We start from the raw sequence: 16,196 nt of genomic DNA, 5'->3' as shown, positions 1-16,196 counted from the left end.
GGAGTGAGACGAGGTATTGGCGGATGGATGACTCAGCCCCCACCAAACTTCGTATGGAGCGCTGCTCCGCCTCGCTGTTGCCTGTTGATGAGGTGTATATAATGCGCAGGTAGCATCTAGTATTGATAAATCGTTTTAACACCTGTGACGGTTGCATCTTCTTTGCGTGAACGACGATCCTCGCCTTACATTATATTCTCGGGCTGAACAAAGTGAAGCTTCTATTCATACCACTCACCCTTGCGCTCACCGACCGGCTCATCTATTCTTTCGTACCACGCATCGGGCTGCAACGTGGTGCAGTCGCCCAACGTCGCCGGACTGCCCAGATCTCAGCCTATCTGTAACAAGCACATGTTGAGTTTCATGCCCGCCCCCCGGATGGGCCAGATATTCTCGGTACGGCTACCGTTATGATGTCCTTTGTTATCGGGCACATTTCCATTCACCATTCGTTTTGACTTTTGTTAGGCTATGCGTCTCGCGATGACTGACGATCTGCCGGAGCCGGCGTCGGCGCCCCGGAATCCACTCTGGCTGCGATGCCTAGCGCAGCACTTGCGCGACATAGTGCATCACGAGCACGCTGGCTACAACGACCCTGCCACACTCATCTCACACTCAGGTCGGTTCGTATCAACCTTCAAGAATGGCTTTCATCACACGTTGTCTGCTGTTATTGAGAAGGTGAACCGACCTTTCCTTTCTGTTATCAATGTTCATGACGTTTCCGCTCTTACGACGGACATCGACGGTCACAGCTGCCACAAAGCCCTTCACATTACCTTTCCGATAATCTCTTCCCTTTGTCCCTTCTTTGACGAACGCACTTTGCAAGTGCAAAGTCTTGTATTCAATAACATTGTTTTTGTTCTTGCTTACCTACAGATTTGTCGCGGAACCCTTAAAGTGGTGGGGTTCGCTGCTAACATTCCCAACGCGCCTCCACCACGTCCAGAGGCAAAACCATATCTAATTGGACCACATCAAAGCATCATCAAGAAGCCTAATCAACCACCCCCGCGCCCTGCACCTAGCCCGTATCCGACAGGGCCACATCAGAGCTAGGTTCACAGAGAATTGCATTTAGGTGCGAAGTACCACTCTTGATCAGTGGTCTTTCGCCATCATATGCTCACGTTGTTAGGACATCTCATCTATCGCACACGGTCACTTCTGTTCGCCATCCTCTCGTTCCCCTGGCATACATGAGCCCACTCGGACGGCAGATGTTGTTTTGAGAGGTGGACACTCGCTTGGGTTATATGGATAACAGGACTGTCATAGTGTTGGATGCTTTCGGAAACGGACACTCGTTCATGTTGAATTATTGCTTGGAAATGAGGCATACACATCCATGGACTATCGCTACTGAAAGAACAAACATATACGTAACTTGCTGATGCTCGCCTCCTCTGGTCGTTACACAATCGCATGCATCCTGGTGCTTGTACATGTGATGCTCACTGTCGGACTAGCTTCGCGCTGAGGCGACTAATGCCAACAGAGACTCAATAGCGCCCAGAACGCCGAACGTGAGGAAACGATCATGAACATCGTCGCATTACCATACCGTTCGCTACTGAACCCGAGATGAGTGAATGTCCATGCCTACAACACGCAAGAAACCAGAATAAAAGAGTCTTGCCCGCTCGCCGCTAGCTCCGCTTCCAGCTCCGCCAGGTACTTCCTACTGCTGGTCGTGTCCGGATGCTCTGTCTCTAACATCGCATTCTGCATGTCATACAGCGATGCCATAATCCCCAGAGCGTCTTCAAGTTTCCGTTGCCAATGCAATAGCGTAGCTAAGTATTGTAGCGTCTTGAACGTTTCGGAATGACCTTTACTGTGCTTCTCTTCCAATATATCCAGTACCTCTCTTATCAAGACTTCCGCTTCCGTGTATTTCGATTGCTGATGCAGGATAGAAGCTAGATTGCGGAGAGACTTGATGGTGTCTGGGTGCGAAGAACCTAGTTCTGCTTTATATGCTTGACAGACCATTCGGAGAAGGTCGGCTGATTGGCCGTATCGGCCTTGCCGCTGAAGCAACAGTGCTAGGTTTCCCTTACTCTTCAATGTTTCTGGGTGGACTGCGCCCAAGACAAGTTCACGGCCCTTCAAGGTAGCCTCGTGTAGTTGCTGAGCTTGTTCGAGCCGCCCTTGCAACTGCTTGAGGACACCAAGATTACTCATGCTGACGAGGACGTCCGGATGAAATTCCTTCAATTTTCCCTTTCGTCCGCGCAGTGCCTGGACAAAGTAGACTTCGGCTTCTTCGAATCTTTTCTGGCTTTGTAATGAGAGCGCGAGGTTGTTGAGGGTGAAGAAGATCTCCAAATCACACGGTCCACATCTTATGGACTTCATCTCCAGCACTTTACGGTGACAGCGTTCCGCTAGAGAGAAGCGGCCTTGTTCTTGTTGATACACGCCAATGTTGTTAAGATTGTGTAGAGTTTCAAGGTGGTCTTCTCCGATAGTACGGATTTGTGATCGGAGTACCTCTCTTGTGATGTTCTCCGCGACGGCAAACTGCCCGCTGCCGTGATAGGCAACGCCGAGCTTGCTGCACAGCTTGTCGAGTGCAGAAACGAGTCTCTGCGCGCTTATTGGAGCCCAGGAGGTAAATCGAGAGGATGTTGCGATTGCTTCGTATGGCTTTCCTTGGTCGACTAGAGATTGGCACAATCTGGTTAACAACTGGAAGGCAAGCTTGATCGTACTTGGCGAAAGCTCTTGTTCAGAGGTGCAGAAAACGAGAGCTTTCAGTACCGAAGCTATGTGCGCACAATATACCCGTATGTCATTCGCGGCATCCGTCTGTGATGCTTTAAGCGAAGCGACGAACTGGAGAGCGGCTGAAAGAAATCTAACGCGTCCGGGACTTCGAAGTAGCTGATCTCTAGCAATGAGCCTTACGAGCTCCGGCATCTTCCACTTCGTGGTTAGTACGATGGGCTTGAGGATTGAATATGCTTTTAGAATGTCAAGTGCCTCTCTTCTTGAGTTGGTATCCGCAAACCCTGTCAGCAATTCGTCCGGCAAATCAGAATAGTTCAAACACGAAACGAGGAAAAGGATCGCGGCGACTTCCTCGTTGTATGTAGCAAGAGACTTTAGCGTGTAGATGCTATTGTGACCTTTTCCGCGCACTGTTCGATAACGCTGAGGAATTATCGTTGGGTCAAGTAGCGAAGGTAAGAAGGATGCGTCTTGCTCCAAGAGGACGAGAAATCTTGTTGGATTGATACCCGTCGATGCTATGTATCTTCCGGCGCTTTTGATCGCTAGTGGATGGTATTCGAGGCCCTTCACCAAGCTGATGAGGCTCTCTTCATCTCCAGCATCAAACCCAATGTACGAGAGAAGCAAATCTTGCGCGTCTTCTTCGATCATAGCAGGCATGTCAAAGACATCTGTTGGATGCGCGTAGTTCAATGCAAGTCGCCGATTGCGGGTGATGAAAAGGATGTGACCATCGCGCGTGGGGCGCAACAAGTTTTCCAGGGTCGAACCGGCGATTGAGTCTACATCCACGTTGTCAATTATCAGCAGACATCTGGCGAAAATGGGCGAGCTCAACCATCGTATCACAGTCGCCGTTGTAGCTTCCGAAGTGCTGGTGGAAATACTGGCGAGTCCCTCGATTTTTTGAAGCCCCGCAGTCAGGGTGTCATCTGTAGTAGCATCAAGCCAGAAGATGGACAAGTTCGGTGATGATTCGTAGAGCAAATATGCCAATTCAACGGCCAGCTCAGACTTTCTGATGCAGTAATTAGTCATGATAGCCACTGTATGAAATGCCATCGTACCCAAGTCCTCCCAGGCCAGATATAGCGGTAAAAGATCGTGTTGACTCCCTGATCTTCATTGAAAGCTCGTTCAGCTGAATCGCGCGTCCGACAAAATTGCGATTACGGGTGGTAAATATCATGAGATGATTGGATAGTATTGATGGCAGAGCTGTCGTTGGCTGAGTCTAGATATCGTTCACGGTTAGTCGTCAACTTCGACACGTCACTCGAACACGTTCTCATCGGGGCGATAGATTGAGGGAGATGATGGAAATCACAATTTGCGCACATTATGAGGAACCAGCGTGCTGGTTGAGGCTGACGACGACTGATTATGAGTGGGCATGCTGTTCACGTGACCAAGCCTAGTACTGTCAGCAAACCTTACGCCAATCGGTACGGGCAAGCGCTTAACGTGACGAGGTGCGAACACAACACAATTCGTTGACTTATAGCTAGCATCTCTTTGTTGAGTTCCGTCTCTTGCCTTACAACCCTGATGTTCTTTCTCATCTTCGCGATCTTTCCATCGTTGGTATTAATGGTTGTTTCCTGCAGTAGGGATCGAATACTGTTCAACTCTTCGGTAAGACGATCGAGGATTGGTGAAGGGATAACATTGCTATTAAGTTGTCTACAAGCCTCTAGCGATGTGCTGGTGAGAAGCGTTGCCTGGTCGATCCATCAGTCTTGGGTGATGGGAGCCTTGCGCACTCGTCGTGCGAAGTCTGGTATGGCATTAGCGGCACTGAAGCTGTATTTCGCAAGCTGCGGGATCGCAGCAGCAGCGCCGATGAATTCGACCATAGTCGCACATGTGTTGGGCATACATGGCCAACGTGGACGCTATATATCGGAGAGGATTGCAGCCTTAAGGACGAAGTCTGCATAAGGCCAGCTCATGCGCGCTCTGATGAGGGTGTCGGGGCATGTAAGAGTTTTGAACGGTCCAATGGACGCTTCATTGAGCTACCTGCCCGCATATGTGCACATTCTTGGCAAATCTCTCCGTGATCTCATTGGCCAGCTTGCCATGACCGGTGTAGCGGTGGTTTTCAGCCTTGCGATACATTGCTGGAGTGCACTTATGCGAATGAGAGAGAATTCGGATGTCATGTCCCGCCGATACTTCTGAAACTTTTGTTTTCAATTGGATCCGATTTTAGAGCATTCTGCGAAGTATTGATCCATACGCCAGACTGAATCTGCAACTATTCTGCCAACTTTGCGAACTTTGACATTATACTCCACAGTGTAAATCTTTGCGAAGTTGATCCGGGATGCAGGGTCGATCGGTCCTGTTGAAGTGTTTTCGACCTTAATGTATATGGGTGTCTTAGCAAGTTCCGCCTCTTGAGGCAGGTACTGAACTTCATCATTATCCGCTACGACGGCAGCGTGATCCTGTGCAACAACACCAGGTTTGGTCGTTGCTTGACCGTTGTAGGTATGCATAGGCAGGCAAAGACAGAATGTGCTCTTGGGCCTGATTACAACGAACCTTCTGATCTTCACAACGACAGGCGGACCCACCCTGTCTTTGACGAAGTCGCCGCCGGGCTCAGGCCAAGGTACCATGAACACGATACCTTTTTTGAAGAAGCCCCGTGGATTTTGAATAACCTGATAGTCTGGTGCACTTAGTCAGTAGCAAATCATCAGCGACAAGCAGTACGGACCTGAGAATAGATCACCAGTGAGACGACTATCAAAGCGATCAGCAGACAAATGGTGAAGAGCATCTCTACGAAGCAGTGCTACGTCTTCACTATCTGACTCCGGACCCGGGCTTGGAGACGACTTCGGTAGAACATATCTATGCTCGTCCATATGATAAGAGCTTCCAGTGGCAAAGCTTCCGTCAAACAATCCACTGTAGTCGTTCTCTTCAATCCAGTATCGTAGGAGCTTGCTTATATGACTTTCGTGCACTTTGCCGATATCCTTGACCTTGACATTCATCTCGATAGGATAGGTCTTGCCGAAACGTATACGAGACTCCGACCTAATCTGTATACTAGCATCTACAGGTACAATCTCGATAGGTTCTTTAGTCATGCCTGATTCGTACTCACCAGGCATGTAGCATGAGCCTGGATCAGTACCTGAGAGATATGCTATGGCATGCTCTGACGGGTTACAGCCCTGCTTTAAAGTGCCCCGGCCATTGTAGGTTCCAATACCGCTAGATTCCACGTTAGTTTAGTATCGTTGTACGGTGCAGCTGACTTGCCATGCGTTGACAAATCCGCGCCGGACTTGGACTACAATGAAGCGTCTGATATTGGTATGCGCCCTTTCATTGAATCTCACAACGGTATAAGCATCTTCATTTGGGCGGGGAAATAATGCCCCGCTCGCAGACTCCGCATAGAGCATTGCAAATACCTAAAAGAAAGAGTTAGGGCAAACAAAAGTAAGGAAGCTGCTCATTACCCTTCCCACAACAAAGAAGCTGCGCGCTTCATACCCCGTTCGCATACAATAACCTAGAAGGCTAAGCTTGTGTAGTGGGATAATAGAGATCAGGCACTCACTTGAATCTAGCAAGTCATACCAGCCGGTGTGGGGTGTGCCCTGTATGAAACCATAGAGTCCCCTCACCGTTGCGGATGCGGGATTCGGCATCTGAGCGATATTGGGTCCATAGTCCTCAAAATTGGCAGAGTCGTTTCGACACCTTGACCCCGATTCCGTTCGTATTTGTTTGAACCAGTGGTACACCGGTTGACCATATTCTGTGGTGAGAGTCAGCAGACATTTCGTGCAAGTAGCGAAGCTTGACACACACCATCATAAGTGACATAATAGTAGTCTTGGTATGGCTCACTCCAGATCCAACTGCTTGCCGACATTGCATGAATGATGATGCGCGGCTAGAGATGATGCGAGAGTGAAGGCTCGACCTAAGGCTCCGGCGCTAGTGGGGCTGAGAGCTGGCGATCACCATACTTCTTGGAAGGCTGGGCACTACCTGCATTCGTCCCACCTCAACCCAACCCAGGGTGGCACCAAGCACTAGCCATTGGTAGTCTTCCACGCACAGCTGGATCCATATCTCGGTGGAACCACCTACTCACAGACCCGTCGGATTTAGCTGACTGTGAACCTAGCGCATGAGAATTCCGCGAGGCGCTGACGCCTGCTAGTGTTGCCTCGTCGCACGAGCTATTGAGACTTACAACGCGGAGTACGCGTCGCACATCATGTGTAAACATTCCCAGCATGTTTGCGGAAACTGCTAACGCAGCGGCAGCCCTGAACGCATTCCTTTTTCGCCCGCCTGGCGATGATGCGGATGGCTCCGATGGGCCGGGCGTACCGACACATGGCACCACGGCCCTCCACGAACAGCACCCGCGATTTCGAGCCCGATACATGTTGTGTCATCTCAGTGGTACACTGCCTGCTGCTCAACCATATCTATTCAACCAGTCAACTTTCCTCACGAGTATCGCATCTAGTGCACCATCTGTCGCATCCCTTGGTTTGAGATGTGTGACGCCTACATACAAGGGTTGGACCAGGAGAAACTCCGGTCGCGCTCTCTGGGGGAACGATGAGGACGTTGCTTCACCTACGGGGGCATCGTTGTCCTCATCTTCTCTACAAGCCGGTGACAGCGGACCTGGGTTCGCGAATACTCTCAACAGGCTCACAAGGGCGTTATTTTCTATTACGAAGGATAATCGCGCAGGCGACATCTCACAGACGGTATACTCAGTCCCAACACCTGCCTCTGTCAAGCGCCTTCTACCAACCCCCCAAGCTGCAGCCTCACTTACGGAGACGACTAACCTTTCTTTGGCCACTCATTACACAAATTTCTCTACTCAAGCTGTAGTTCCACTTACGGGAACAACTTCTCTCTTCTTGCCACCGCCTCCACCTGATCTTGAACCATACACCACCGGCCAGACTCGGTAGGTGCACCACGATGCAATACTTTACGGTTGCCTGTGCGTGTCCACTCCTGTCCGGCATGGTTTCAGCGAACATGTTGGCGTGTGTGTACGTTTTGTATTTCATTGGACAAGCCCAATCCTTCACACTCTTTACCACCTAGCTCCATTATCTTTTGTATGTAAACAGAGTTTGCGAACCTAAACTGTATATTGTTCAAACTCGATTAGGCTGCGGGATTTTATCAAAAGGCCTCCCATGATTTCCGCCCAACGTATGGGCCCAAAGGCAACAAGACTGATCATCCCAGTGATTCGATCGCTTGGAAGTACGACAAATCTGTCGCGTGTTCTAGTAACCATGACGGCTATGCATTACCACAGTTGGTCAGCCAAACTAGAAGGCTGAGAGCCTGATGAAGCTAACATGGTACCACAATTTACAAAAATCGTTACCTGACAAGATCATCATGCATGTCCCAACACGTTGTCAGTCCAAGGACACCCAGCCGTGCCAACCTTCACCACCACTTCCAGCATTACAGATGTTGAGCTTTCGTGTTACGACCTCCGGACTGTGATGCGTTCTAGCTCTACTTATATCATGCTCCGGTATCTGTGGACTTGCGGTATCCTACATCTGTTATTGTTGTGATACAGTTAGATTCGTATAGTATGGCATCTGTAACAGTCACGCATAGCTATAGCTGGACGATGCGCACTATGTGCAGTATTTGGGTCGACTCCTGGATCTTGCTACTTTCCAGAGGATTCAACATGGAATCCTTGCCAGCCTTTATTGATCGCTCTACTACCAGATTTACTTGTTCGTGCTGAGGGAGCAGAACTTATAGTGTGGGATCATATCTGGCACACGAGCATGTTCCATATCCCAGTAGCCCGAGAACTCTGAAAGAGAAGTCGCATGAACATAGCCAATGTCCTTAACCTTGATATTGTACTGAACTGATTTCAGGGTACCAAAGCAGATGCGACTCGTAACGGGAAGAGCTTCTTGACCTTCCGCCATCACCATGCATATTGGCTCCTTGCTCAAAGGAACTTCATCAAGTAACAACTGTGGTTGATAGTAATGATGGTAACCACTAAATATAATTGCGTGTTCTTTAGAACTAACACCGGGCTGGTTCGTGCCCTTGTTGTAGGTGAATATTGGGCTCACGTATGTCAGTAACAGTCACCGCACGTAGGACATTGTGCTTACACGGCGTAACAGGAATCACTCATCTGTCTTACAACCGCGAAGTAGTTATCTAAGTTAGCACCTGCAGCGTTGCTAGGAAGTATGGAAAAGACCTATTGAGTCTCAGCATGCAATAATATCCAGCCCTGGAGTAATCTAACCCTCCCAATGCGGAAAAAGCCCTTAGCACGTACATAGTACGCTATGGCCAAGGTTAGCGATTGCACAATACTGCAATCGGAATACAATGAAGCTTACAGGGGTCGAGCAGTCCGTAATGCGAGTCTGGCCCAAAGTTTATAAAGTCGTAGCTTCCTTCAACGCAGGGAACGCCTCTAGATGTCCAGTCCGGGGTTTCGCGGTTCTCAGAGAGCTTCCCGGCATCAGTTTTGGTATCTGTACTGATTTCAGTTCCGTATACGGTTGAAGCAGCTGGCACGACGCCGGTGCGACCTTCGCGTTCTTGAGCAGGATTACCAGAGACCGCAGGATTGCTAAGAGCTGAGACCTTCGGATTGTCCCTTCTCGTAGACTTGAAGTATTTGCGCATACTCCAGGAGATTTACAACGATGTCAGGATATAACAACGACCGTGTAGATGGATAGCTGCTGGCGTGCCTGGTGCTGACCCGATAGGTGCCCGATAAGAAAAGCGTGCACGGTCCACCGCGTCTCATATTGGTCTCCTTCTCATGCCTAACAATCACCACCGTCATTGCCAGCATGACATCTTGCCCACGCCTATTCTACTTTCCAGCCTAGCCTACAATGCAACCTAGTTCTCACCATGCCATTTTCCGGCTTCGGCGAACTTGCAGGATTGTACATTCTGCTTAATTATCACCTGAACAGACTCGTATCGTTCGCTGACCTCAAAAGCTCAGCGTAGCTACTGCCACGCCTTGCACGCTATAGACAGCGTATCGTCGTGTCCTGGAATTTTTCTATCCATGAAGTGTCTCGACACAATCTTTTTGCAATTCTCAAGAGCAGTTGTGTTGATCTCGCTCACACCATGGAGTATATCCGATCGCTGCAAGTGTTGGCAAAGGCCAGACTGCGATCTCTAACTCACCCTAAATGCGCTTCATTCTTCACTGATCTCAAGTACTGTTCACCCAATGGTTCGTGCCAGTTGATCAATTCCGGACATCCATCGCTTGTGTTGCACTTTTCTTCATTGTTTAGTATACTGACAATAAGCTCACTCTATGCATCACCGATGTTGGCACCGACATGACCTCACGCACGAAACCACGAGAATGAGCTTTCGAGAGGCTGTCCGTATAGCATCCGACAATACCGCCGCTATTCAAAGTCACTCCAGCTACTTCCATTGGGATGCCGATGAATACATGAAGGCAAACAGAATCAGTCGAATCAGAGGTACGTCGGACGATCTTATACTCCTACGAGGTGCTGATATGAAGATAGGGTCAGATAGTAGATACCGTCGCCACCTTGTGTTGCGTAGGTGATACTAAAAGAGATCACTATACGAAATCACATCTCGGACATCTTACAGGCCCCGGCCTTCCAAATCCAAATCCAATATCACACAACCCCTACGTGCCGGCAGATGCGCAGTACGCACAAGTTCTAGGCAAATTGCTGGCACCGTTCGTGCGAGCAGACTCAGACGATGTACCAGGCTCGGAGGATAATAAAGAAGAAGATGGAAAAGAGGTCAAAGTCGGGCATCAGAGCAAAGATGAAGCAGACCATACGAGTGGAAATGAAGACCATATCAAAGACGAAAGAGAAGATCAACAGGCGTTGAACGCGGAGAGTCAAGCTCAAGGAATTGCATCGATACCCTCGAACGACCCCGGTGGTCCAGAGGACGGCAATATTGACAAGCGTAAGCAAGGAGACGGTGAAGAAGGCGGCCCTGAAAGCATCAGATCGATATCCATGAAGAGATGATCAACTTCTGATAGCGTCTTGCAACTCGAGAGCCGCATCAGTCAGCTCGAAGCGGAGGCACACCCAACCGCAGCTGAGCGAACGACCTATGCGTATACCTAATCATCTTGGCCTAAATTCTCTAGAATACATCGCCCAACGTCTACGCCACGCTCTAAACACCCGTCTAGTAGGCTGAGGTTAATTCCAAACCCATGCAAGATGAGTCTGTGGCAGATTGGCAACGATGGAGAGAAAACAGGACAAGTTGGATGCGCTCAGGGCTCTACAAAGACCTAAACGTCAGCAAGCCACTACTCCTTTTACCACGTCCAGCAGCAGGCCAGCCACTATCCACAATAGCTGATATTAGAGAAGTAAGTCGAAGTTCACCTTCACATCGACATGAACCCAATGCGTTGCTTTTGTGTAACCTGGACAATCTTGGAAATTTCTCGATCATGCTCTTCGTTTCAAGAAACTTTCAATATTGTCTAGAGTTTCACTAACAGAAATTCGTCATCGTATTGATGCGCAAGAGTTGCCTAGTTGACAAAGTGATGGCCGTTTGCGTCGCGTCTCTGTTAGCGTCTCGAGCGATGGGCAACCTCAGCAGCGAGGTACTGGCCTCGCCATCAAATTAGTTCAGGACGCCGGTCTGAGATACGACGATCTAAACCATGTATATGAAAAAGTTGTAAGCCGCTGTAACTTTATTCCAAAATGGGTTGACATGAGAAGCCTTGGAATGATGCGATCACATACCTTAGATGGGATGTGAAAGGCTGGAACAGACAGCATACAGCAAGATGGAGTGCAAGTAGAATCATGCAATCGTTACAGTCTGATTTGTTGACAGGAATAGAAGAAATGAACACCACAGTCGAGGCGCTTTGGCTCTTACACACAGCGGTACATGGCCATTACAATATCAGCCGAGCCACCAATGCAGCCGTCCGACCAGAGCTATCAGTGTCGAATCCAGTATTAGCTCGGCCATATACTCAAGCAGATCTGACTTATTTGAGAACGAGTTGCCAAATATCACAACCTGCAGTTCTCGGCTCATCAGCAGCTCTAGCGCCTCGCCCCGTACCTCTGCCGGGAGGAGCAGTCCATGAGCCAGCTGCACAAGCATTATACATCGGATCACAACCAGCTCAAGTAAACACAACTGGCTTCTTGTATTCACTCGCTCTCCATACTGTAAATCAGGAATTACTGATTTTGGAAGTCAGTGACGCGGCACTGATGCCGAACAAGAAGACCAAGAGAAGAGGGAAGCAACCAAGAAACGTAATAATTGCAAATTCGAAATAGCTGGGTTATGCTACCCTAAGAAAGAGGGGTCAACCCTGAATTAGAGATACGTGCATTTGCTTGGCAGTGGTGCCATGGCTACTGTCATTCTATGGGTCGGCATCGGTGAGTCGAAAATCATTGTAGAGGTAAAATCTCGATGGTTGAAACAGTGCTTAGCTGTATGACCGCTAGAGGCCGGCTGTAAAAGACATTATCTTTCGACCAGGCACATGAATAAGCCCAATTTACTGGCGCGACAAGTTACCATTCGACCTTGCCGTCCAGACACGACTTGAGAGGCGGATATCACGTAAGCACAAAAGTTCATAGGTACTGCGGCCATCGCCTGGATCTTCGCAGACGCCGCTATCGTGTTTTTAACGAATTTTGCAACATGGGTGATGTCTTCCAGTCACTAGGTCGGGATTCAGGCTAGTGGAGACGAAGACGTAATCAATTCAAATGGTTAAGTTCTCATCCTGAGATCAAGGAAGCACGGGAAGCGATCACAGAAATAGACATGGTAGGTGTCACCCTTGAAGAGGATTCAATAAGAGCTAAGCAATGGCTTGGAAGATTTCTCAGAATACAAAGTGATTGAAGGATCGTTTTGCAGTGCAAGATGCCGCATCAGTAGCATCACTGCCGGACGACGTCGTCTGACGAATACGAAGAGATGCCAGAGCTTTCTGAATGACATGAAGATGCGCTTCCTGTGGAACTACCTTATTGTATCCCGGGATAGTTATCCTGGATAGTGTTTGATCGGCCTGTGGATACGATCACTATACCGGGCTCTGGACGCATCGATGAAGAGGATGATGATGCTGATTGGGGTGAGAATGTGCATCGCGACGGGCATCTCATGAACATAACTGTAAAACAATCGTACGTGTTGTAGATAAAGAAACCAAGCCAAATGGGAAGAATCATTACCGTGAGGCTAACGAATACGACGCAAGTTTCTTGTCGTGCTCCGCATGCCATTGCGGCTAACAAAAAACCTAGGCTCATACTATCGCACTTGCCGACTTCAATGTCGCATGCTTCGACCTACAGTTACAAAATAACATTTACGCCAACAATTACACACATTACATCCTTCCAAACCACTCTCATGAGATTCCGCACATTAGGGGAGGATACACCCTAGATACGTATTGGCGCTATGCAGGGCATCACACGTACGGCAATCTTTCCGAGGAAATGGCCGCTATATCAGACATCTGGCAAGTCAAACAGATGATGTGGAATCTGGTTATGAATTTACCCGGAAAGCAGGGATACAACATGGAACCATTCATCCACGAGGTCTCTGAGATTAGCGACTCAGTCGAAAATGTGCTGAACGACGGCTACAGATATGGCATTTCCAGGTACAAGAACCACGTTTCCTCTGGCGAAACACCTTTCAAGACTTCTGGCATGAACAGCGACACGCTCAAAAATACTATAATCATGTGCATGGACTACCGACAACGCAAAAGATGGAGCTTTGCGCAACTCAAGTGTGTGACAAAGGGATGGGATCGGAAAGCAACTCCACCAGGCTCAAAGGCACTCGGCGATATGATTGTCAAAGTCTCGGTGGCGATGAATAAGTTCGGGCTTGGAAGAACAGACGAGGGGAGCAAGAAGCGCAGAACATAAGGGGTGTGACGGGAGGCCCCGCTTCGCCTCACCAACAGTCTCCACAACTGACTGCAACTTGGTGAGCCGCCGCACAAAAGACTGAGCACAAAATCTGCACAATAGGTTGCAATTTTCTCCGGAACTGTTGTAGCACAAAGGTTCCAAAAACCTGCCATCTGCAGCTTGCGTTTTGTTTCCTTCAACCCCACACTATGTCACGATCTATGCGAAGCATCGACACCTTTAGCTGAACACGGATCACAGCCCGCGATGCCAAGATGCAGAGTTTTGCTTGACATGCAGGGAGTACGAAGCATCAGCGAATCAACAAAGAACAACACGCGCCTCTAGCTCAGATCTTTGCTTGGCTTCCGTTCACGCTGGTTATTGAAGTTGTACTTGAGTGGGCGGAATTGCAGTCACCCCGGTCTAATCTAATCTGATGCCATCTTATCAGATGATCACTTACCACATCGATGCAGCTGCCATGTCCGACATCACTCCGAAACCACTGCAATGTCTCACGCAATAGGCCATAGGCACCGATGATACGATGGCTCACCTCAACAAGACTGGTGGCCTTTTTGCAATGCTTGTCGCACACTACATAAGAAGATGTCTTGCAGGTCACTGCCGACAGTTTCGAGCTGGCACGACACTATTCTCGTGGTAAAGATGGCGCTGTCGAACTTGCTTTCGCCTCGAAATCTGGAATGGCTGAGTGCACTGTTGAAATGGAAGCTATTGGCACTCGCCGCGATCCCGCTTGTCATAGCCTATTACCTACGAAAGACCAAAGCCAAGACTTTCGATCTCAAGCAGTACTCGCACTTCCCACAGCCCGAGCCAGCAGATCCTGTTCGAGGTCATTGGGCATGGGTTGAGAGAATTGCGGGCGAGGGCGATCCTCGACGTCAATTCGATGAGATGTTGTACGAACAAGCCGAAAAGCTCGGATTCCCTCCAGTTCTTTTTGTCGATTTCCGCCCCATCGAGAAGTTTCCGGTTCTGTTCATCTTGGACAACGATGTCGCGGAACAGGTCACCAAGCCGAACAAAGCTTTCAGGACTAGCATGCCCAAGCACCCTTCCATTCAGCAGTTAGCTCCCCTCGTTGGTGCAAGGTCTCTGGTCACCACCGACGTAAGTCAGCTTTCTTCAATATATCTTGCAATGTTCAGGATTCAAAAGCTTATCAACATCTGTAGGGTGACGAGTGGACTTCTCTATACAAACGAATACGTCCTGGCTTCCAACCTAGCCATCTTCTTGGTCTGGTTGATGTGATTCTGGACAAATCTGAGACTTTCATCGAGCTCATGGAACAAAAGGCTGCCTCCGGCGACACCTTCACTCTCGGCCCATACACAACAAACCTTGTCTTTGACATCATTGGCATTGTCACGTTTGACATGGATCTCAATGCGCAGATCGATGGAAAGCAGTCTGAGGTCCTCCTAACCTATCGCGCCCTTTCTCAAGCGTTCAACAAACGGCCTTTTGGAGGAGTAGGTTGGCGCGACTACTTCTCTGCCAACGAGCGCGAGATTCGGTCCAAAGACCAGAAACTTGACAGCATCCTCAAAGCCGAGATCAAGAAACAGCACAAGGCCCTACTTTCCGGCAACACCGACACCAAGACTAAGAATAAGAGTGTAGCTACCCTTAGTCTCCATGATGTCGACAAATTAACACCTCAAATTCTTCAACAAACCAGCGATACACTTCGCGGATTCCTCTTCGCCGGTCACGACACAACATCAATTCTTCTACAATGGGCATTCTATGAGCTGCACATACATCCCTCCGCCGCAAAGACTCTCAAGGAAGAGCTTGATTCCGTCTTTGGTCCAAATGCCCACCCTTCCGCCGTTGTTAAAGCGCTGCGAGGTCCGGAAGCTGGAGCTCTCTTGTACAAATTGCCATACACAGATGCGCTCATCAAGGAGACTCTACGTCTCCACCCACCTGGAACAACTGCGCGCATCGCCCCACCCGCATCGAACACCATGCTTACTCTTCCCGACGGTAACACGCTCTGTATTGACGGCTTGTGCGTAACGCCCCGTGCGTACATCATTCAGCGCCACCCAAAGATCTTTGGCGACAGCCGAAACGACTTCAAGCCCGAGCGATGGCTTGGAGAGGAAGGCAAGAAGATCCCTGAGAGCAGTTTCAGGCCTTATGAGCGTGGGCCGCGGCGATGCACCGGGTCTGAACTTGCAAACCTGGAGACTAAGATTATTATAGTGTGTGTGGCAAGGCACTTTGACTTTGTCAAGCAAGGACTTGGTGAGCTGGATTTGGATGAGAAGGGCGAGGTGCAGGTTAATGAAAAGGGCAAGGCAAAAACCAAGGGTACTATGTTCTCGACGCATCAGGTCACTGCGAAGCCGGTTGATGGTATGGAGGTCAAGGTGCGGGTTAAGAGGACGGACGAAGTGATGGATTGAA

At 49.2% G+C, this 16,196-nt stretch overlaps 7 protein-coding genes across 7 annotated transcripts; 4 read left to right on the top strand and 3 right to left on the bottom strand.

The window, feature by feature from the left end:
- Nucleotides 1–1,611: 1,611 nt before the first annotated feature.
- On the bottom strand, nucleotides 1,612–3,937 carry ALTATR162_LOCUS6943 (uncharacterized protein; the record flags this gene model as incomplete). Its single annotated transcript, XM_043314569.1, has 2 exons — nucleotides 1,612–3,766; nucleotides 3,816–3,937. 2 exons carry the CDS (start codon nucleotides 3,935–3,937, stop codon nucleotides 1,612–1,614), a joined length of 2,277 nt encoding a protein of 758 aa, XP_043170504.1.
- Nucleotides 3,938–4,943: 1,006 nt separating this feature from the next.
- On the bottom strand, nucleotides 4,944–6,652 carry ALTATR162_LOCUS6942 (uncharacterized protein; the record flags this gene model as incomplete). The annotated part of the gene is made up of 5 exons (XM_043314568.1): nucleotides 4,944–5,428; nucleotides 5,477–5,982; nucleotides 6,268–6,286; nucleotides 6,335–6,535; nucleotides 6,589–6,652. 5 exons carry the CDS (start codon nucleotides 6,650–6,652, stop codon nucleotides 4,944–4,946), a joined length of 1,275 nt encoding a protein of 424 aa, XP_043170503.1.
- Nucleotides 6,653–7,003: 351 nt separating this feature from the next.
- On the top strand, nucleotides 7,004–7,724 carry ALTATR162_LOCUS6941 (uncharacterized protein; the record flags this gene model as incomplete). The annotated part of the gene is made up of 2 exons (XM_043314567.1): nucleotides 7,004–7,007; nucleotides 7,054–7,724. 2 exons carry the CDS (start codon nucleotides 7,004–7,006, stop codon nucleotides 7,722–7,724), a joined length of 675 nt encoding a protein of 224 aa, XP_043170502.1.
- A 795-nt stretch (nucleotides 7,725–8,519) lies between these two features.
- Nucleotides 8,520–9,453, bottom strand: ALTATR162_LOCUS6940 (uncharacterized protein; the record flags this gene model as incomplete). Its single annotated transcript, XM_043314566.1, has 4 exons — nucleotides 8,520–8,877; nucleotides 8,925–9,016; nucleotides 9,098–9,105; nucleotides 9,162–9,453. 4 exons carry the CDS (start codon nucleotides 9,451–9,453, stop codon nucleotides 8,520–8,522), a joined length of 750 nt encoding a protein of 249 aa, XP_043170501.1.
- Nucleotides 9,454–10,165: 712 nt separating this feature from the next.
- On the top strand, nucleotides 10,166–10,829 carry ALTATR162_LOCUS6939 (uncharacterized protein; the record flags this gene model as incomplete). The annotated part of the gene is made up of 3 exons (XM_043314565.1): nucleotides 10,166–10,289; nucleotides 10,338–10,373; nucleotides 10,429–10,829. 3 exons carry the CDS (start codon nucleotides 10,166–10,168, stop codon nucleotides 10,827–10,829), a joined length of 561 nt encoding a protein of 186 aa, XP_043170500.1.
- A 2,487-nt stretch (nucleotides 10,830–13,316) lies between these two features.
- ALTATR162_LOCUS6938 (uncharacterized protein) lies at nucleotides 13,317–13,760 on the top strand (the record flags this gene model as incomplete). The annotated part of the gene is made up of 1 exon (XM_043314564.1): nucleotides 13,317–13,760. The coding sequence occupies one exon, from the start codon at nucleotides 13,317–13,319 to the stop codon at nucleotides 13,758–13,760; it is 444 nt and encodes a 147-aa protein (XP_043170499.1).
- A 657-nt stretch (nucleotides 13,761–14,417) lies between these two features.
- Nucleotides 14,418–16,195, top strand: ALTATR162_LOCUS6937 (uncharacterized protein; the record flags this gene model as incomplete). The annotated part of the gene is made up of 2 exons (XM_043314563.1): nucleotides 14,418–14,885; nucleotides 14,951–16,195. The coding sequence occupies 2 exons, from the start codon at nucleotides 14,418–14,420 to the stop codon at nucleotides 16,193–16,195; spliced, it is 1,713 nt and encodes a 570-aa protein (XP_043170498.1).
- Between the last annotated feature and the right edge of the window lies 1 nt (nucleotide 16,196).

This window comes from Alternaria atra (assembly GCF_907166805.1).
Source record: "Alternaria atra isolate CS162 genome assembly, contig: 25, whole genome shotgun sequence".
NCBI lineage: Eukaryota > Fungi > Ascomycota > Dothideomycetes > Pleosporales > Pleosporaceae > Alternaria > Alternaria atra.
This window is presented reverse-complemented; position numbering and strand designations above follow the sequence as displayed.